Source organism: Eurypyga helias, unplaced genomic scaffold (genome assembly GCF_000690775.1).
Source record: "Eurypyga helias isolate BGI_N326 unplaced genomic scaffold, ASM69077v1 scaffold23210, whole genome shotgun sequence".
NCBI classification, from domain to species: Eukaryota; Metazoa; Chordata; class Aves; order Eurypygiformes; family Eurypygidae; genus Eurypyga; species Eurypyga helias.
This window is the reverse complement of record NW_010224082.1, coordinates 1-18275: the sequence shown is the minus strand read 5'-3', so window position 1 is coordinate 18275 and position 18275 is coordinate 1. Positions and strand designations below refer to the sequence as shown.

At 41.2% G+C, this 18275-nt stretch overlaps 2 protein-coding genes across 2 annotated transcripts; one reads left to right on the top strand and one right to left on the bottom strand.

The window, feature by feature from the left end:
• The first annotated feature begins 1720 nt into the window (after positions 1 to 1720).
• WRB (tryptophan rich basic protein) lies at positions 1721 to 5377 on the top strand. The gene is made up of 4 exons (XM_010160448.1): positions 1721 to 1892; positions 3056 to 3123; positions 3975 to 4089; positions 5304 to 5377. Exons 1-4 carry the CDS (start codon positions 1769 to 1771, stop codon positions 5375 to 5377), a joined length of 381 nt encoding a protein of 126 aa, XP_010158750.1. The 5' UTR covers positions 1721 to 1768.
• A 3074-nt stretch (positions 5378 to 8451) lies between these two features.
• LOC104516202 (lebercilin-like protein) lies at positions 8452 to 17681 on the bottom strand (the record flags this gene model as incomplete). Its single annotated transcript, XM_010160458.1, is given in 7 exon segments — positions 8452 to 8545; positions 8547 to 9076; positions 10445 to 10446; positions 11008 to 11140; positions 11427 to 11536; positions 15702 to 15795; positions 17544 to 17681. Coding segments are annotated over 7 exon segments (1101 nt in total), but the record flags the coding sequence as incomplete, so codon positions are not given.
• Positions 17682 to 18275: the final 594 nt, after the last annotated feature.

Below are 18275 nucleotides of genomic sequence, written 5' to 3'. Positions count from 1 at the left end.
ACTCCTGTCTGGCAGCCGAGAGGTGAGGGGAGCGGTGCCCTCTGGGGAGGGCTCCCGGTGCCCGGCGGTACCCTCAGCTGTGACTAGCGGGGCCTAGTCCTGTGCCTCACCCAGGACGGGAGAAGCATGAGGGGCTGACACTGGGAAGAACTGGAGATGGTGCAGCCTGCCCCCGAGGCAGTGGGCCAGCAGCCTGGGTTAGCAGGCCTTTGGAGCCAGGTTCTGGGTTACCAGTGTCTTAAAAGGTGCTGCTGATGCTCCAGCCCGTAGAACACTGCAGGGAGTATAAAGGATAGCTTTGCTCAGTCTTCTGTGTTTTCAACAGCTGGACATCTCCATTGTGGAGAAGGGAGGTCAGTGAATACAGGGATTAAAGAGTTGGGCATCCTAGGAGAAAAACCTTAAGTTGCAATCGCTGATCAGGATGTCCCCTGGTCTGACCTTAAGCGTTTCTGTGGAAACATGGATGACAGAATTACGGACCAAGAAACACTGTGACTGCCAAATAAACTTGCGTGTGAGCAAGCACGCTAAAATACCTGTCACTCTCCCCTTTCACGTAAATAACCATCACACAGGTCAGAGCACACTGTCTGATAATGGATAAAACTGCTTTACAACATAAATTACCCCTAGCAATTTGGGAAGCTGAACTCAGTGTTGCTATAGATGACTAATGAAAATCTCTGCTCCGCTTCCTGCTGTGGCTCCTGACATTAAGTACTGCAATGTTCTCATTAACTGCAGTACTGACAGCATCGTTTGTGGGGGGAAAAAATGTTAGGTGTCTTGAGAAAGCTAGAAAGATTTGCCAAGGAACAGCAAGAAAAAGATTTCAAGTTCTTTGTGTCTTCATTTCTAAGGTAAAAGGAGTTCACGAACCAACAAGCAGGTGGTGCCTCATGGAAAGAAAGTAGGAGAGTAAGAGAACGTGTGTGAAGCTACCACAACATGCAATTACTTTTTTACATTTCTGTGAGAAAACTAACTAACGCAGATTTGTGTTTCTGGTTTTGAGGCAGTGGTGAGACACTGCGCCAGATGGATCACAGCTCTCAGCCAGTGTGGCCATGTGTGTGCTTTTAACAGCCCAGATGAGGCCATCTGTAATCTAGAGGAGTGATTCCCAGTTGGTGAGGTCTAAAATTGGGCTTTAGTGAATAAAATATCCACATTAATCAGTTTAGACACATGCAGAGGCTGCTGGAGCTGGAAATGGTGATCATGAATGAGTAAAGGGCATTGCTGTAGCTGGGAAGAGGAGTGGTTCCCTGGTCCTTCCTCTCCTGCGTTTATCAGTGCTTGCGATCCAAAGTAGGCCCTGATGACAGCAGTTCAGTGCAGGATGCAGTGGCAGGCAGCGCCTGGGCGTTTTGAAAGGCATCAGAAGGCAGCAGCATCGAGAGTGGAGAGATGAGGAGATGAAGGAAGTCACAGAGAAGGAAAACGCAGTTAGCCATTGTAGAAAAGTTGAAAATCACTGCTCTACAGGAACAATTTTCTATGACCTTTTTGGTTTGCTTCAGTCAGAACAAGAGAGGAAAAATTCTTTGGCTTTTAGAACATGTTGCAGATGTTAAGCCAATGTTTTGCCTGTGTCTTGCTGAAGGGGTCTTGCCTTATGGGGGGTTTTTGAGTGTGTAGAGAGGTGATCATGCTTTATACGTATTAAAGAGAACCAACAGGATTCTTGATCAATAACTGATGCTATTTCTTCACTTCTTAGGTATTCAGATTGTTACAAAAGGATGCAGAGCAGGAGTCCCAAATGAGAGCAGAAATTCAGAACATGAAGCAAGAACTCTCAACCATTAGTATGATGGATGAGTTTGCGAGATACGCCCGCCTGGAGAGGAAGATTAACAAAATGACAGACAAGCTCAAAACTCATGGTAGAGTGCAATGTTTACTCCCTTGTCTAGTTTCAGAAAGACGTTTTTCCAACCGTGTTTTCAATATTAGTATGTTTCTCCAACTTTTCTCCGCCCCTCTTAATCCATTTCCAGGGTTTGTTTGCCCCTCCCTCCCTTTTTCAGCAGCCCTTGCGATAAAGCTGCAGTGCTTTTACACCAGCACAACCCACTGTCTTGGGGTAGAAAGTACAGGTAAACTTCTGGCACCTGAGCTTTTGCTCTTGTCTCTGCCCAAACTCACTAACTGGTCCTAACAGGACGGGAGAGTGACTGGCTTTGTCTGCCTTTGCTGTGCAGGGTGGAGGGATGTCCGTGATTGGAGAACAGGATGTCTTCAAGGCCAGGCTGGATGAGGCTTGGAGCAGCCTGGTCTAGTGGAAGGTGTCCCTGCCCATGGCAGGGGGGTTGGAACTCGATGGTCTTTAAGGTCCCTTCCAACCCAAACCGTTCTGTGATTCTATGATTCTATTCACAACTGGCAGCTTTGGATGGCTTTCAGTAGCAGTGGTATTAACCTGGTAATCTCAATTAAACTAGATTTAAGTAGTTAACTGAGGAACCAGTGGTGATGATGTAGAAAACTTCAGGTCGCCGTTATGTTTGAAGATGTGCTGTCTTCACTGGGCTGCTTCATATTGGACTGAGAAAGTGTAACAGGAGAACCACAGGCATGATTAAGTTCTAATACTGAACCAGAGCAAGACTCGTTCAGTGAAGGAATTGTCTTGACTGTGTTTCTGAGTGAAATGAAGCAACAAGTGCATCTACTAAAGCGTCGTTCTCCCTGTCAGGGAAAGGGACAAATTTGCTTTGTGCTTCATCTAAAGCAGATTCTTAAATGAGTAGTCACAGTGACTGTTCTCATTTGGGAACAGTGTTCCCGATCACGCGTGGCGTTTCCCTGTCTAGGATATCAGCGTTTTGCAACTCTTCATAGTAGCGTTAATAAGACAGTGTGGTGTGGTAGGGAGCGAGCGCTTGCTTGCAGAAGGGTACTTGCAATATAGCTGTGAGTCACTTGAAAAGGGATTTTTAAACAGTGTAATGTCCTGATCTGAAGAATGAAATATTAATAAATTACTAGTTTTATGTAAGCATAATTCACTTATAAATAATGCAGAGTAATACTTTTCTTTCAACAGTGAAAGCACGAACTGCCCAATTAGCCAAAATAAAGTGGGTTATAAATATTGTATTCTACATCTTACAAGTAAGTAAATATTTTATTATGAATACAAATTACTAAACCAAATCCTCGGTAGTGTTAGAACGCCCTCCTGCATTTATTAGCCGACAATTAGTCACAGGGGTGTTCGGCCTTCCAGTGGCGCAGTGCATGCCAAACGGAAAGAGTTTCTTGAAACAGAAGGGAGAGGTGTTGCCGATAAGGTCTGGTGGTTGTGGATGGAAGGGGTTTTGAGTTTCATTTTAGCTCTGTTTCTGGTTTTGAGATGAGAAGACAGGAGTTTGTCTTAGCTCTTAAATCACTGTTTTGGGGGTCCAGTGCCGTGGCACTGGACCCAGGAGAGTTCCAATACAAGCAAATATATTTTACCTAAGTTTTTGAAAGCAAAATGTGCGTTTGCTGAGGATGCAGATCTCCACTTACGGCTGCCACACGTTTCCCCACGGTGCCTCATCAGATCATCTCTGTAGTTCAGATCCGATGCCAAAGAATTGTCTGCTAATAAGAACGATGGTGGTCAGCCCGAAGATGTCCTTAGGGCAGTGGTAAAGCTAGTGGGATGTGTGGCGGGCAAGGATTATGGCTGGAAACAGTCACCAGAATTTAACCATTACTGTGTTTTTCTGTGCCAGATTGGAACCAGGGCCTCAAAAGAAAGCAGCGTTTTCCAGCATCTCACTGCTGCCTCTTAACATTATGTATAAACTTAAGGTCACGCTGAGTTTAAAAATATTTTGAACTTGCATGAGAACGATGTGACATATCAAAGAATCTATCCTCTTTAGTCAGAAGTTGTTCTTTACTGTTTCAAAATAGCGGTGGAAACGTACTATTATGTGTATTATTATCCAGGCTAATAAAAATTTTAATTCTAGGCTGCCTTGATGATCTCTCTGATTTGGAAGTACTATTCGGAGCCGGTTACAGTGCTTCCAAGCAAGTGGCTTGCTCCACTGGAGCGCTTGGTAGCCTTTCCCACGGGGGTAGCAGGTAAGGACCGCACAGGGGGAAAAATGCATTTCCCAAGCCCACGCGGATGCTACCACCGTAGCGACGGAGAGCATACCTAGATTGAAACCACTGCTTCTGCACGGTTCTTCTAGCTCCCTTAACACAGGGCAGAGTTTCAAACATTTCATTAGCCGTTCCCTGTGTATTCCATTCCCATTTATTTACCTGACGGTGAAATGGGCTGTTTGTAATTTTTATTTCTTCTCAATCAGAGCAGGTTTATCTATATAGAATAGACTCTAGAGATTTCCAATCAGAAATATTTTTATATTGAGGAGTCCACTGCAAGAGTAGAATTGGGTTTAAAAATGGGCAAATACTTCACAGTTCTATATTGCTTACTTGTGTTTCTTATAAACTGCTGGGGTTTCACAGATCATACATGTATTCATATATCCATCCATCCCTGGAAGTGTTCAAGGCCAGGCTGGATGAGGCTTTGAGCAACCTGGTCTAGTGGAAGGTGTCCCTGCCCACGGCAGGGGGGTTGGAACTGGATGCTCTTTAAGGTCCTTTCCAACCCAAACCGTTCTTTGGTTCTGTACTATGCAGCATGAGTCCATGTAGTCTGCAGTATGGATGTGCTGTGTTTTCCAGTCAGGGCACATTCTCCAGTCCATCATACCAATACAGATTTCTGTGCTGCTGGTTAGAACGACGGGGCCATTTAACGCAGCAGTGCCGGGTGTCTGGGTCAGTAGAGAAGGTCTGTGTAGCCTTTTTCTGTGTAGCTGTACGGGGAGTGAGGGGAAAGAAGTATGAATTTAATACTTTTTAAAAGACCAATTTAAATTTAGGAGGAAATTTACCTTTTTACCACTCAGATCTTGAATTTAGGTTCTAGCAAAGTATTCTGTTACTTGCCAAGCCTTTAACTTCAGCACCTTAACCGTTTTCCGTTAGGCACAGAGCAAGTGTTTGTAGCTGTGGGTTGGATATACCACACTTTGTCTCATGCTCATGTGACTTGGTACGCTTTTTTTCCCCACACAGTCTTCAGGTTTTCTCAGGCCCAGCAAGGCATTAGCTGCCACCTATGAAGAGAGACATTTGTATAGAAAAAGAAAGATGTTTTGTTCCTGTTCCTGTCATGACTCCAAAGTTTCATTTTTTATACTTCCAGAGTTGTTCTCAGACGCTTGCTTCAGGGTTATTGATGCAGTGATCCAAATCACGCTTCTTATCTCTTTCAGGTGGTGTGGGAATCACCTGTTGGCTTGTGGTTTGCAATAAAGTCGTAGCTATCGTGCTGCACCCTTTCAGCTGAAGGAATCCCACAAATCCATGGAGTCCTCAACTACATTTTCATTATCACCGTTTTAAGTTAATAATTAAAAAAAGGGAACCATTGTCTTTCATGAGACCAGGTCTGAGATAATCTTTCTTACTTCATTTGGGTATCAGTCAGCATTCCTTTTGATTTATTTTATCTTTTCTCAGGTTGCTTTTCAATTTACTGTTCAGTTTTCAAATATAGACCCTCATTTTGTGTCTGTTTCGACAAGTGTGAACACTTATTCATGGCAGAATCCTAAGACTTTGTCAAGGCACATTCACCAAAATCTAAAAAGCATTGGATTTGTATTTCTGAGTTGGAAATGCACTGGCATGAAGGATTAATTTTTGGAGCTTTGCTGTTTTTTTGCCATATAGCGTGGCAGTTTCACACAAAGGTGGTGGGATCATCTGTGGAGACAAGTGGTACTGAAGTGGTACTGGAGGATAAGAGGTAGGTGGTTGGTTGGCTTAGCATAAAACAGAATTAGTTTCCTCCTTGTTACGTTTTTACACCGGGATTGCTGGATTTTTGGGCTGTCTTAGAAAATGCATTCTTGACATACATAGGCAGAATCAACCTTTGATCTCTCAAGAAACTCAGTTGCCAGATACAGGACAGCTGGCTCCTCTGTCCTCCCTGACTTAAAATTCACTGAACAGTGGAATTTTTTCCTACTGTTTTTGATAACTGACCTTTCCTTCTTGACACCCTCTTCTGCTTCCCATACTGGGTGAGGATCACTAGAACGATTTCCTCAAGTTGCCCAGGAATTTCCAAACGATTTTGGGAGGAAGGCTCTGGCCAACCTTCCAAAGCTCCATGTTAAGAAGCAGAAGACGGCGCTGTTCCTTCAGAGGACGGTGTTTCTGAGGGCTTTGGCACGAGCGACAGCCCAGGGCAGCCCCGCGCAGCTGTGCAAGTGTAAAAAGGCAAATTAGTGATTTAAATGTCTAAAGCAGTAACAGAGTGGTAGCGAGGAGGAGGGAAAACAGTTTTCTGGTTTGGAGTAATCCTTCTTGCTGTATTTGGGTACAGGAAACAGCCGCAATACTCTGAATGTAACGGAGGTCAGAATCCTTCCCAATGCTGTGCCTGTAGAACGCGACAGAGCTGCGTTATCTGCCGTGCTGCAGCGATCCGCTGCCCCACCATTGCTGCCCAATGAGCCACACAGCTGGTTTATGAAGTTCTTGTTCCACATATCCTTTTTTTTTTTTTTGACTGAGCCTGAAGACAGCTCCAGGGGACATTTTCCCCTCCTGTGAGGGGCTTTGGCGATTCCGGTTCTGCTTCTGAATGCTGTTATTCCAGGTCCTTTGCCTTCCTGCAGGGAGGGGCTAGGCCCCCTCCATAATGAGCGTGGCATTTAGAGATCAGTTCAAAAGGTCATGATCCGTGGTGTATGTGTGTATATATCTATCTGCATGAAATGTTTTTTTTTTAAATGTTAATTTTAAAAGAATTGTTTTTTCTGTTAGGTATTAGGTTTAGTCAAGACGGAAATAGATGCATTAAGTATCATCGAGGAAAAAAAGTGGTGTGATAGAATGTTATTATAATTGTGTTTTTGTTAATAAAGCTTTTCAACCCATCTCAAGTTTTCTAATCCATTTTTCAATGTTAATTACAGTTTTCCTAAAAGAAACCCCAAACCAACAACATGCCCCACCCCCCAGGTTCTTGCATAAGGTGGTACTGTTGGAATCAACAGGCCTAATTATTTTTTTAAGTCTTCAGGACAGATTATTTAACTGTGACATTGACATATTTCTGAGTCTGAAGATGTGGCTAATGATGTTTCTGCTTAGCGTGTTTCGGAGTTCAGCACAGCGAAGCCAAGAAAAGCAGCATTGTGCACAGTCTTCACAAAGGCACTCGCTGTTTATCCACACGTACCATGGGGCCATCGCATCGGTGGTTTGTTGGCTGCTCCGGTCAAACGTTGGGGTGAGTAAAGGCAAACGGGCCCCTCCGTTAACATCTGACTGCACAGTTGTGCTTCTTGGACACGTGTCCACTGTACAGCTTCAGCACTACTTCAAGAAAAACCTTCAGAATTTTGGAAAGAGACGCTACAAGTGGGTTCAGATGTAAATGTCTTAAACACCTTTTGCAGTGTAATTTTTTGAAGTTTTTTTGGAAGAGCTTTCTTTAAATATTTATAGAATAGGCATAGTTTTCCTTAATTTCACATTTTAGTGAACGTGTCATGAATTACTGCGAGGAACAAAACACAGTTCTCCTACCTTTGCTTACATAACCTTAAACACGGGATTTTTAAAGGCGTTTTGAGAACTGGATATGCCTGACTTCTCCAAAACAATAGTTTACTCTTGCACATTCATCTTTGGATGTCAGCTGTGGAAGTTACCAGGCAAACTGCTTTGGTAAGTTCTAACAGTGGAAAAGAATGAAGCTTCAGATCTTTATAATGCTAGTGAAAACAATGTAATAGCAAATTATTTTTATTATGTGGGAATCCTGGAAGTGATTTCAGGAGTGAAGAAAATAAAAAATTCTTCTATTGCATTGTTGGTGCTAACCCAATAACGAACCTTATGAAAGCAGATCACGGGCTGCAGCTGGCTAACAAGTATCAGCTTCAAAATTTAGCCTGCAGAGACAATGCAGAAAACTGGGAATGTTAACACCAGGACTAACCTAGACACCTGATAACAGGTAAAAATGTCATGATTGTTAAGGCACTCAGTCTTACCAAGATGCACATGCAGGCACAGGTGTGCACACGGGCCGAGAACAGAAGGGTGATCTTTTGTGACAACTGATTTCACTGTTATTTTGGAAAAATCACTGAAAGAAATTCTCAGTACGTGTAAGGTTTAATATGCACTTAATGAAGGTAAAAACATTGGGTTTTTTTTTAAAAAGGAAAGTTTTAAATGATCCATATGTCTAAAGATAAGTCAACGTATTTAATACCAAATGAAATAGTTTGTGTATTCTCGTGAGGCTGTTCATAATGACTTCCGTAGTGTCAGGTGCTTTCCATTATCAACTAGCAGCGGTGGTTTGACATCTGGCTTGTGTAAGCCTGCACCCTTTCACTTCTCTTTCTTCATTCCTCTCCTGTTAGAACTTGAATGGCTGTCTCTGCAAAGACAGCCTGGGCCAAAGAGTTCTTTCATAAGACTTCTGCCTTTCAGCAAGTGTCACATGAGCGCATCCTTCCGCTTCAGCGGGGCTGTCCTTCTGCCTTGCTGCCGTAACTTTACCAAAACATGGTTCGTGTAGCCCAGAGGAATTTCTCACTTTAGATTCCGCTGCTCCTCTGCCGCCCTGACCTGTGTGTCTGTGGGCGGGCAGGTGGCCTGCCTGTGCCTTCGTACCTGATGTGAGAAGCTCGTGATGCAAATTCTCTGTGGTTTCTGAGAATATGGGGTTTTTTTCCAGCCTAATGGGTGTTTTGTTTCTTGTACCTGGAATTACGCACTTATTCCCTGCCTTCTCCCTGTTACTGAGCTGTTCATCTGGCTTTTTTTCTTCTTTTTTGTGTTCTTCCGCTGCATCTTCCTCTTGACTGTTCTCTTTCACACTGTCACTTAGAGGAGTTTGTTCCATTTTCATCCGTCTTTTCAGCTCCTGTTTAAGCAAATCCGCGTCTCTTTCTTCTTTCATAAATTCCAAACACGTGTATTCTTCCGTCAGTAGTCTGCCCTCCCTTAAATACTATAAAATGAAGTACTGTAGTGTTTAGGAATGTTCTTAATTTGCCTAGGAACGTGGAATCATGAAGCGTTAATGAGAGCAAGTTTCACTACTCTTATTTCGGTGCTGACATCGTTATTATCGATGGGTTATGACAGTGCTGTTTACTAGTAAGTGTAACAGGATGGGGCAAGATTTAAACAAGATCATGGTGCCACTGAATCCACGTAAACATCTTTATTTTTACCTTTTTCATTATATTTAATTTTATTACATGAATTAGTATGCAGATATATGAAGCGTTAATGAGAGCAAGTTTCACTTCCCTTATTTCAGTGCTGACATAGTTATTATCGATGGGTTATGACAGTGCTGTTTACTAGTAAGTGTAACAGGATGGGGCAAGATTTAAGCAAGATCATGGTGCCACTGAATCTATGTAAACGTCTTTATTTTTACCTTTTTAATTATATTTATTACATGAATTAGTACGCAGATATAATCAGGAATGGCTAAATATAGGGCCAGAAAAGTCACGTGCAATGTGACTGAGAAACCCCATGAGATCTGAACTCGTAAATTTCTTGCTTTTGTATGGAATTTAAATATACATATGATTTTCTTTCTCTTAGTTTACAACACAGTTACTTGTTGCGTGGAGCAGAACGTACTGCAACTCTCTAGCCGATGAGTGAGTCGGCTCCACTTTTTAGTAGAAAAAGCTATGTGTATGGGGAATGCCTGCAGTAAATACACTTGTCTGCTGCAGGGGACAAACTGCAGTACATGCCGTGCTTTGGAGAGTCTCAGAGTCCCTCCAAGATGAGATAGAATCCAAGCTTAAAGGAGAAACATGAAGGTGCAGTAACTAAAGTAGCTAAGTAAGGCTTCAGTAAGTAGGTCTAATATTGGCAGTGGGAGAAAGCTGGAGGAGAGTGTGGCAAACAGGGAGGAGAGAGATTCACGGGCAGGATCGGGAGCCCTGTTTTCTGTCAACTTTGAAATGGAATTTCAAAGACAAATCGTGACTTTGGGTATCTGGTGGGGTCTGGGAAAGGCTGCGGGCTGAAAAGGCGGAGCACAAAACCCAGGAGTTAACGCATTCCAGAATGGTAGCTCTGTTAGTGATCTGGGAAGTGACCTCAACAACCCGCTTCACCTCTCTGAACGTGTGACCTTTAGGTCACTAATGTCTCCTACAGTTTCTGAAGTATTTGGCATTCGGATCTCAGTTCTTTCTACAAGCCTTGATGTAATGAAAATAACATGACTCTTTTCTAGAAAGAAAAACTCTAAGTAGTAGATGGACTGGCTCCTTCTTTCTTCCATTCTATATATAATTATTTCTTCTAAATAAAGGTGTTTATAGATGAGTCCCTCACATACAACTTCTCTGTGAGAACACAGTCAATGGCTAAGATTTATTATATAGATTTATATTATATATAGATACTATATAATAGATTTATAAAATCTATTTACAGTGATCATCGTAATGAGGAGATACTCACAGCCCTTGAAGAAGCCTTTTTCCTTTCTCAGCAGCAGATCCTGAGCCAGAAATACACGTTGACATCAGCCGTGATGTAGCATCACAACCAAAGATGTGAGATCAGTACTGGATTAGTGTGGAATTAACGAAGTGTTAACTAAAGTATACTTTTACAGCCAAAGCACCGACCTTTACCAACATAAGAGGGACTGCTTCTTGAGGCACAGCAGTACCAAGGGGCCTTATGCTGCCGAGCTGCTCTGCTCCTGCAGTGTTGCTCAGTGCAGCGCCACCCAGCAGCTGGATTTCAGTGACTCCTGCTACATCACTCTGCTGAGCTAGTTCCTGTCAGTCAGGGGCCAGCTGACGGCTGTCAGGCCCGTGTAAATTACCAACGCCATTGGCTCATTCAACTTTCAAAAAGATCAAATGAGTTTCTGAGACAAATGTGAAACTCCACCTCTACGTGTTCTATTAAAAGTTTCTGGCTTTGGTATTTTCTTGGTTGATTGCTCTTCTGTTCTACATTGGGCATCTGTGTCCACTTCATTTGCTTTAGCTGTTTGATTGCTATCTTCTGAAGACTTGTTCTCCTGTAATTGGCAATTAAAGGTAAAAATAATGAGGGAATACTTGTTCAGTGACTTTTAAAAGTACACAGTCAGTGCAATACTTACAGAAAGATCAGTAATTTCTACTGCTATTACATTCTTACTGTGTTTCACAATGTCTGTCCTACATATTTTCTGTAATAACATTCACACAAAATCCACATCCTAGGAAGTTAAGATGGCAGATCAGGCTATTCAGGCATATTACTGAAATTTACAGAATGACATGCAGCTTATTTGAGAGGGATTGGACCCAGATCTTTCATACCTTCGTTAGCTGAATCGGACTTTTTTCTGTTTCCTGAGTTTGGTACTGTGACAGCAGCAGTGATCTAAAACTCTGTTTATCTACTTGTACTGATCTATTTATACTAAGACCTGTGGAAAAAGGACAATTGTTAGTAATACAGTAGTTTCTGGAATTACATTGTTGGTATAAACAAAAGGTATCTTTGATGACTGATAATACTGGTATGTGGCCTAGGATTTAAACGGGGCTTTATTGCTGCATGTCTTAATGCCCTTGAATAAAGAAATTCTTTGTTCTGTCTGATCTACAAATGCTGAAACTGGAACACAAACAGAGCTACCTGGACTTTTGAGCGTTTTCATCTGTACATCATAAATATACTTAAGTTTTAGATCTACCAAGTTCTGTTCAGCTAGAACATGCCAAATCAGACAAATGTGCCTATACCCTAGAGCCCATATGGGCTTAATTTGTGTGGTAACATTCTAATGTAGATTTAAGAGGTCTGGGATGAGGCCTCAGCTTTCAGGCTGCTAAATTTGGATCTGACAGTGTAATAAACATGCTTGCTTTTATGACATCTGACTTGGTTACTCACCTTACTTAAAGTTAAGCACTTTTGTAAGGCTTTATGGAGCCAAAGTCTCCAGAGGAAACGCTTAAGTCTGTCTGAAGTATCATCTGTGGTCTTTGAAAAGAGATTCCGAGGGAGTGATTGAGTGAGACATTGAAAGAAATAGCTGAATGGAGGTGGGCTGGGATGGGGAAGGCGAGTGTATTGCTCTGTTATTGTATTTTTAGAATCATTTTGACATGAGTGCAGTAGCTGAGAAAGTCGCTAGCCCAGCAGCGAAAACGTGATCTTACTTCCGTCAACATTCACCCTTATCCCCAGTTTTCATCTCCGAAACCAGAGGAAGACTCTCCATAAAAATGGTAATGTTCAGATGTTTGCAGTTTGGTGGCAAAAAAGGATGTTGATAACCAATTTGAGGATTACTCATGAAGGAATGGCTCTGATGATGTGGAGGGGATTAGTTTTCCCTTTTGAAAGGCAACCAAGAAGCTGTTGCTCAGCGTTTTTTTCAGCGTTCCTGAGATTCAGAACTAGGGGGAGCTGTACCCATAGGGGAGCTGGTGCCACCTTCCCTCAGCCCAGCAAACTGCTCTTGTGAACAGCTTATGAATCACTAGCTTCATTCGATAAATCAATTCTATTTACGTACATAGAGCTTTCTGATAACCTAGGCAAGCCTTCCTTCGGCTATTTATCAGGAGTGTTAAAAAATGCAGTCCCGTATTTCTTATTTTCTTGCCCTCTCGGTAAAAATTTTTGCAAATGCAGAACAGAAAATAGCTATTTGAAGAAGGAGCTCTTTCCAAGTCTGTTACAGGAAAATTCAAGTCAGTAGTGAAAAGGAAAAACAATTGTCAGTAATCCCAGTCCTAGATTTCTAAATCATCTTTCCATCAACTGGCAGAGAATGAAACCTTTATTGGCCAAAAATATCAAAAGATCAGGCAGCTTTGCTTGCAAACTTTTCGTTACAAAGTATCAGGTCTCTCTCCAGCTAAGCTCCCTTATCTTGCTTAAAGAAAAGAAGAACTTAAATAGTCAAGAGTGATTTAAGGACTGTCATTTAAATAATAATGTACAAGTGAGGAAAATTAAAAAACCCACAGCTGGTTATGTGATGTAACGAAAACTGGAATGCAGAGCTTCCTAAAAAACCATGTCTGACTTGGAATGAGAAGTAGGAATTGGTGTTTTTTAATTTTACAGCTTGAATAACCAACCTTTTCACCACAGTTCACTTTTAGTTAAGGCAAAGTAGTGGATTTCCACAGGCAGCAAAGAGGAAAGAAATAAGGAACCATAAGGCTTTGTACTGATGCCACAATTCAAAGAATTCTGTGGGCATCTGCAATATTCCCAGCAGATATGTTTGCTACCATGTAAACTTTAAGTGCTTTTCTGTACTTCCCAGCAGATATGTTTGCTACCATTTTCTGTATCCAGAGGAAGAAAGTTCCAACTCCTCCTTCAGTTTAGGAGCAGGAATAAATATCTGAGGCACTCAACCCAGGCAGGTCAGTGTTCTGATCATCATCTAAAATTAAGGGTGCAAGTTTGTTGAGCAGAAAGGTCTCCTTTAGGATACTGACAGAACCTTTATGATCCACAGTGGGAGGCAAAATACTGCTTTCAGTGTGGGGAAAGCACTTGATATCTGTTTATTAGTTTCTGTGTAAAACACATTTATTAGTAAATTCTAGATACTACTTCTAAAGCATATGACAATGAGAAATTTGCAAGTGCTTCAAGAAAACTCTCTTATTCAACATTTTTGTCCCGGATGAATGTAGTGAGCATATGGGCAACATAACAATTCTTGTATGATTTGTAATTGTTTTTAGGTGTTGCTCCCTCAGTTCAAGGGGAGGGATCCACTTGTCTGAACACAGGCGCCTCGTGCTATCTGAGATGCCCTTGAGTATGCACGGTATCCGCACAAGGCTGGCTGACATTACACGAGGCCAATGGGACACCCGTGTCCTTCTGGAACAACTACAAGACCAGGCAGAATGTGCTGGGACATCTCAAATGGCACTGGATGCCTGTAATTAGGCAGTTGAATCCCACACAAGGTAGCTGCTCTCGGAACGTTTGACAGACAAGTTAGCATATAGAATCATAGAATTTTTTAGGCTGGAAAAGACCTTTAAGATCATCAAGTCCCACCCTTACCCTAACACTGCTAATGCCACCACTAAAACATGTCCCTAAGCGCCTCATCCACACTTAAATCCCTCCAGGGGTGGTGGCCCAACCACCTCCCTGGACAGCCCGTTCACTGCCTGACAACCCTTTTAGTGAAGAATTTTTTCCTGATACCCAAAAGCAACTACCTTGTGTGGGATTCAACTGCCTCATTATAGGCAGAGATACTTCTCTCCAGTACCTGCCTGAGCATCCATGTGAAAGAAATATTCTTTACTAAAGAGCTGTTTCTTCCTTGATAGCATTAACTTTCTATTGTTCTTTCCTATCATTCTACTGTATTATTCTAAGTAACATCAATTCTGTGGATAGATCAATTGAGAAGATATACAAAGTTGGGTTATTACAATCTCTGGTTGCCCATTTAAATTTACTTACGCTAAAAAACAAAGTACTATGGAGGATAAACATTCTCTTTTCTCGGGTAATCTGACAGTATGATCACAGACTGGCCTTTAAACTTCCTAAACCTTGCGTCTGAAAACTCCTCCTCTCCTTTCATCCCAAAAACATGCAAGCTGTAGGAGCTTCGGTAATGGACCTTGAAAAAAGGGTGACAAAGCTGGTGAAGGGTCTGGAAAACAAGTCTTATGAAGAGCGGCTGAGGGAACTGGGGTTGTTCTGCCTGGAGAAGAGGAGGCTGAGTGGAGACCTTATCGCTCTCTACAGCTACCGGAAAGGAGGTGAGATACTAGGAAATACTTCTTCACTGAAAGAATGGTCAGGCATTGGAACAGGCTGCCCAGGGAAGTGGTGGAGTCACCATCCCTGGAGGGGTTCAAGGAACGTGTAGAGATTGTGCTTGAGGACATGGTCTAGTGGATATTGTAGTGTTGGGTTGGTGGTTGGACTGGATCATCTTAGAGGTCTTTTCCAACCTCAGTGATTCTGTGAACATCTCTGCTATCATTTCCAAGTTAGAGGGTCCAAGGATGAGAAAACAGTTTTTAAAGAACCAATTAAATTCATTATTTTTGCTCCTATAAGAGCACTTGGAAAGTCTGCACTGAAAATAGGAACCTGCTACAGGAGGGTCGTTTGTGAGGTGCTGTGGGTTAGTGAGCCAGGTTGTGGCAATTGCAGGTCTAGCGTGGCCACTTCTCCAGGACACGTCGGAGGGAACAGCCTGAACAAAAATTAGTCTGCAAGAGCTTTGTGGACCGATAGCTTCACCTTGTTAAAAAACAAATGGGCAAACAGCTCTTGATGCAAATAGACACTTAAAATAGCAGCACTACTACTTCAGTGTCACTGTTAGTATACTAAAACTATGTATGCTAAGCACTGTTCATGTTGAAAATTGGGTTAAATATTAAAAACGGGTTGTCTATTTGTATTCAAAAAATAAAGGAGCAAAATACCAAGCACTTCTCTTTAAATTACATGTGACAGAATATTTTTATCCCGTATAAAGTACTATATTGGCTTTCATTTTGGAATATATGCCCCAGTTACGAAACAATGTAAGTTTTGCATAACTAAACAAGAAAGGAAAAGGAATATACACGTACTTTTTTCATGAGGTACCAGACCACTTTTGTCTTTTGGGATTCGAGGCATCCGATTTGCATAGATATTTTTTACATAAAGTTGCTGATCCTTTTCCTAAGCAGAAATAAACACTATTAAACTTGTAGTATGCATTAAGAATTACTTTTTACCAACTTAATTTTCCCACATTGGGAAAAACTGTCAGTGATTCTGCTTTGTGCCAGGCCGTGTGGTGACTTTGTCATTTACATAAATAGGAATCCGTCATTTTCTTTCATGAGCCAAATCAAATTTCTCCCTTCTTAAGGCTAAGAACACATCTGTACACCTACATGATCTTTTTCACAACACTGCGCTCCGAAGATGAAATTTTCTCTCATGATTTTTTCATCTGCTGTTCTGAGGGTTTTTTTTTTTCAGTCTAATTTTTTGCTCTACTTCCTTTTTTAAAAATATTTATTTACTCAGTGCCTTTGGATGCAATGTGCTCAGTTCTGTTTCACAGGCTATTTGCTTGGGAGATGACATCAACTTCAGACTTTTAAATTTTTTTTTGCAAAAGTCCCCCTTCCTTACTGAAATCTATCTTAAAGGCAGAAGAGAGATTTCAGTGACACTCTCACCTTCGCAGTTTTTAGTGTGAAAAATAGGAGCTGCATTTACTTTGGAAACAGCAATTGTCCTGAAAGTGAGGCTGAATATCTTGGATAGTCTGAATAAGCCCAAAACTATGAATTGGTAAGAATAAACTCTGTTGTGGCACAGAATAAGGTTAATAAGCATGCCTGGTGTTCTTGGTGGTAATAGAGTAGATTTTGTGAATCTAAGTATGACATGTATACAACGATATAACTGGGCACAGATAGAAAACTGTGGGAAACACATGAAATGGAAATACTTTAGAGAAGCGTGAAGGTGAGAAACATACTTCAGAAGAATTTGCATTTTGGAACAATTTTACAGCCTGCCTGCTGCCAACTGTCAGGAGGGAAGTTTCTGGCACCCGGTACATAGGCAGGAGGGACAAACAATGACCCTGTACGGAAATGCAAATCTCCGTGAATCCTCAGGAATTGCCTTTTCTGCCCTTTTTAACGTCTGGGTGAACTCCCCGTAGTATTTTTCACAGACGTTTGATTCTGTTTAGGAAGAGAAAGCTCCCTAGTGGGATGGGCAGATGGACCAGCCACCTTACGCAGAAATAAAGACGTGTATTTTACCTGTGTTACAAACACAGTTCAAATTGTTAAAAAGCCACAAAGGTTTTCACGTTGTCTGGAATATGTGCTGTTTTTCTGGGTTAGCGCTCATATGACACACCATTCACGGCAGCTTTGTGTCTACTTCTGTTCAGTGTCACTTTCAGGTTTTCCTCTATGTTTGGTTTACAAGCATCACAGGAAGAGTTGAAATGGACATATTTGTCCCAAAAATATTTATCTAAAAACCAAGCTGGAATTTAAACAAACCATCGAAACATTTACGTAAGTCTTTTTGTTAAACTCTAGTTTTGCAGACTGTAATATTTGGCTAATTTTGATTTGAAAGTGTTTTCGTAAGGGAGCTCATTTAAAGTTAGTAGATGACTATATTGACCTAGATCTATCAAAATGGTAACAGCTTGGTGTGTGTTATTTGTTCAAATTCTGGTGCATTAACATCTATTTCAATTACTTATTGAACAACTTTGAACTTCTGACAAACAGACCCTATAATAATTTCATCATTTGATATTTTGACCTTTTTTTGGTAGACTAGGAAACAAAAACTTCATGACTAAATAATACAAGAGGCAAAAGGAATAGTAACATTAATAACAAATTTTCTTCTGGGAACAGAAACCTGTTTAAAATCTTGTATACCTTAATTTTTTGGTGAAGAGAGTTAATTTCCATTTGCAAGTTCCTTGTAATTATCCCAGCTTCCACAGCTTTTTGGTTCTCATTTGCCAGCTGACGACTAAAGGTGCTATTGTTCAACTTCAGCTGCTTTTCTAGGCTCTTAAAAAAATTACATAATTTACCATATGGATGTACTCAGTATGACTGTTGAAAAATTTTGGTTCTTGCCAGATTTAAAGAATAAGCATGCTAATATAATGAAAAGTAAGCTTCTAATAATTATATTCTATTGTAAACAATGCATGAAATTATGATGAAGCATCTGAAAAATTACTTTAAAATTACTTTAAAATTAGGTTTCAAACCTAATCTACTAAACACAAAAAAAAGGCATTCAAACATAAAAAATAAGGCTGTACGTTACCTTTCTGATGAATTAATGAACGTAATAATCTGAGAAATGTTAAGACAACATTTCTATTCACACTCAGATCTATTACCTGTGGCAGGATAAGGAGGCTTAGTGTAGATGAAAACTAGGTAATTTATTGAGTACTTTATCGAGTACTTTATCATTAGAACCCAGTGCCATGCACTGAAATTATAATTACTAACACTGTAAGGTGGGCACCCAACCCTACATGCTTTTTATAGCTTCTCACCAGGAGTTCTGTAAATAGAAAGTTTTCAAAAGAGAGTCTGAATTCAGCTGTTCATATTTTGTTTAACAACTGTTTAACATCTTTGTCGGTG

Bases quoted from the DNA above. Each gene is read 5' to 3' on its own strand.
- WRB (XM_010160448.1), top strand. From the start codon at position 1,769: ATGAGAGCAGAAATTCAGAACATGAAGCAAGAACTCTCAACCATTAGT. The intron at 3,124-3,974 runs GTAAGTAAATAT...TTTTAATTCTAG, and splicing joins TTGTATTCTACATCTTACAA to GCTGCCTTGATGATCTCTCT. The intron at 4,090-5,303 runs GTAAGGACCGCA...TATCTCTTTCAG, and splicing joins CTTTCCCACGGGGGTAGCAG to GTGGTGTGGGAATCACCTGT.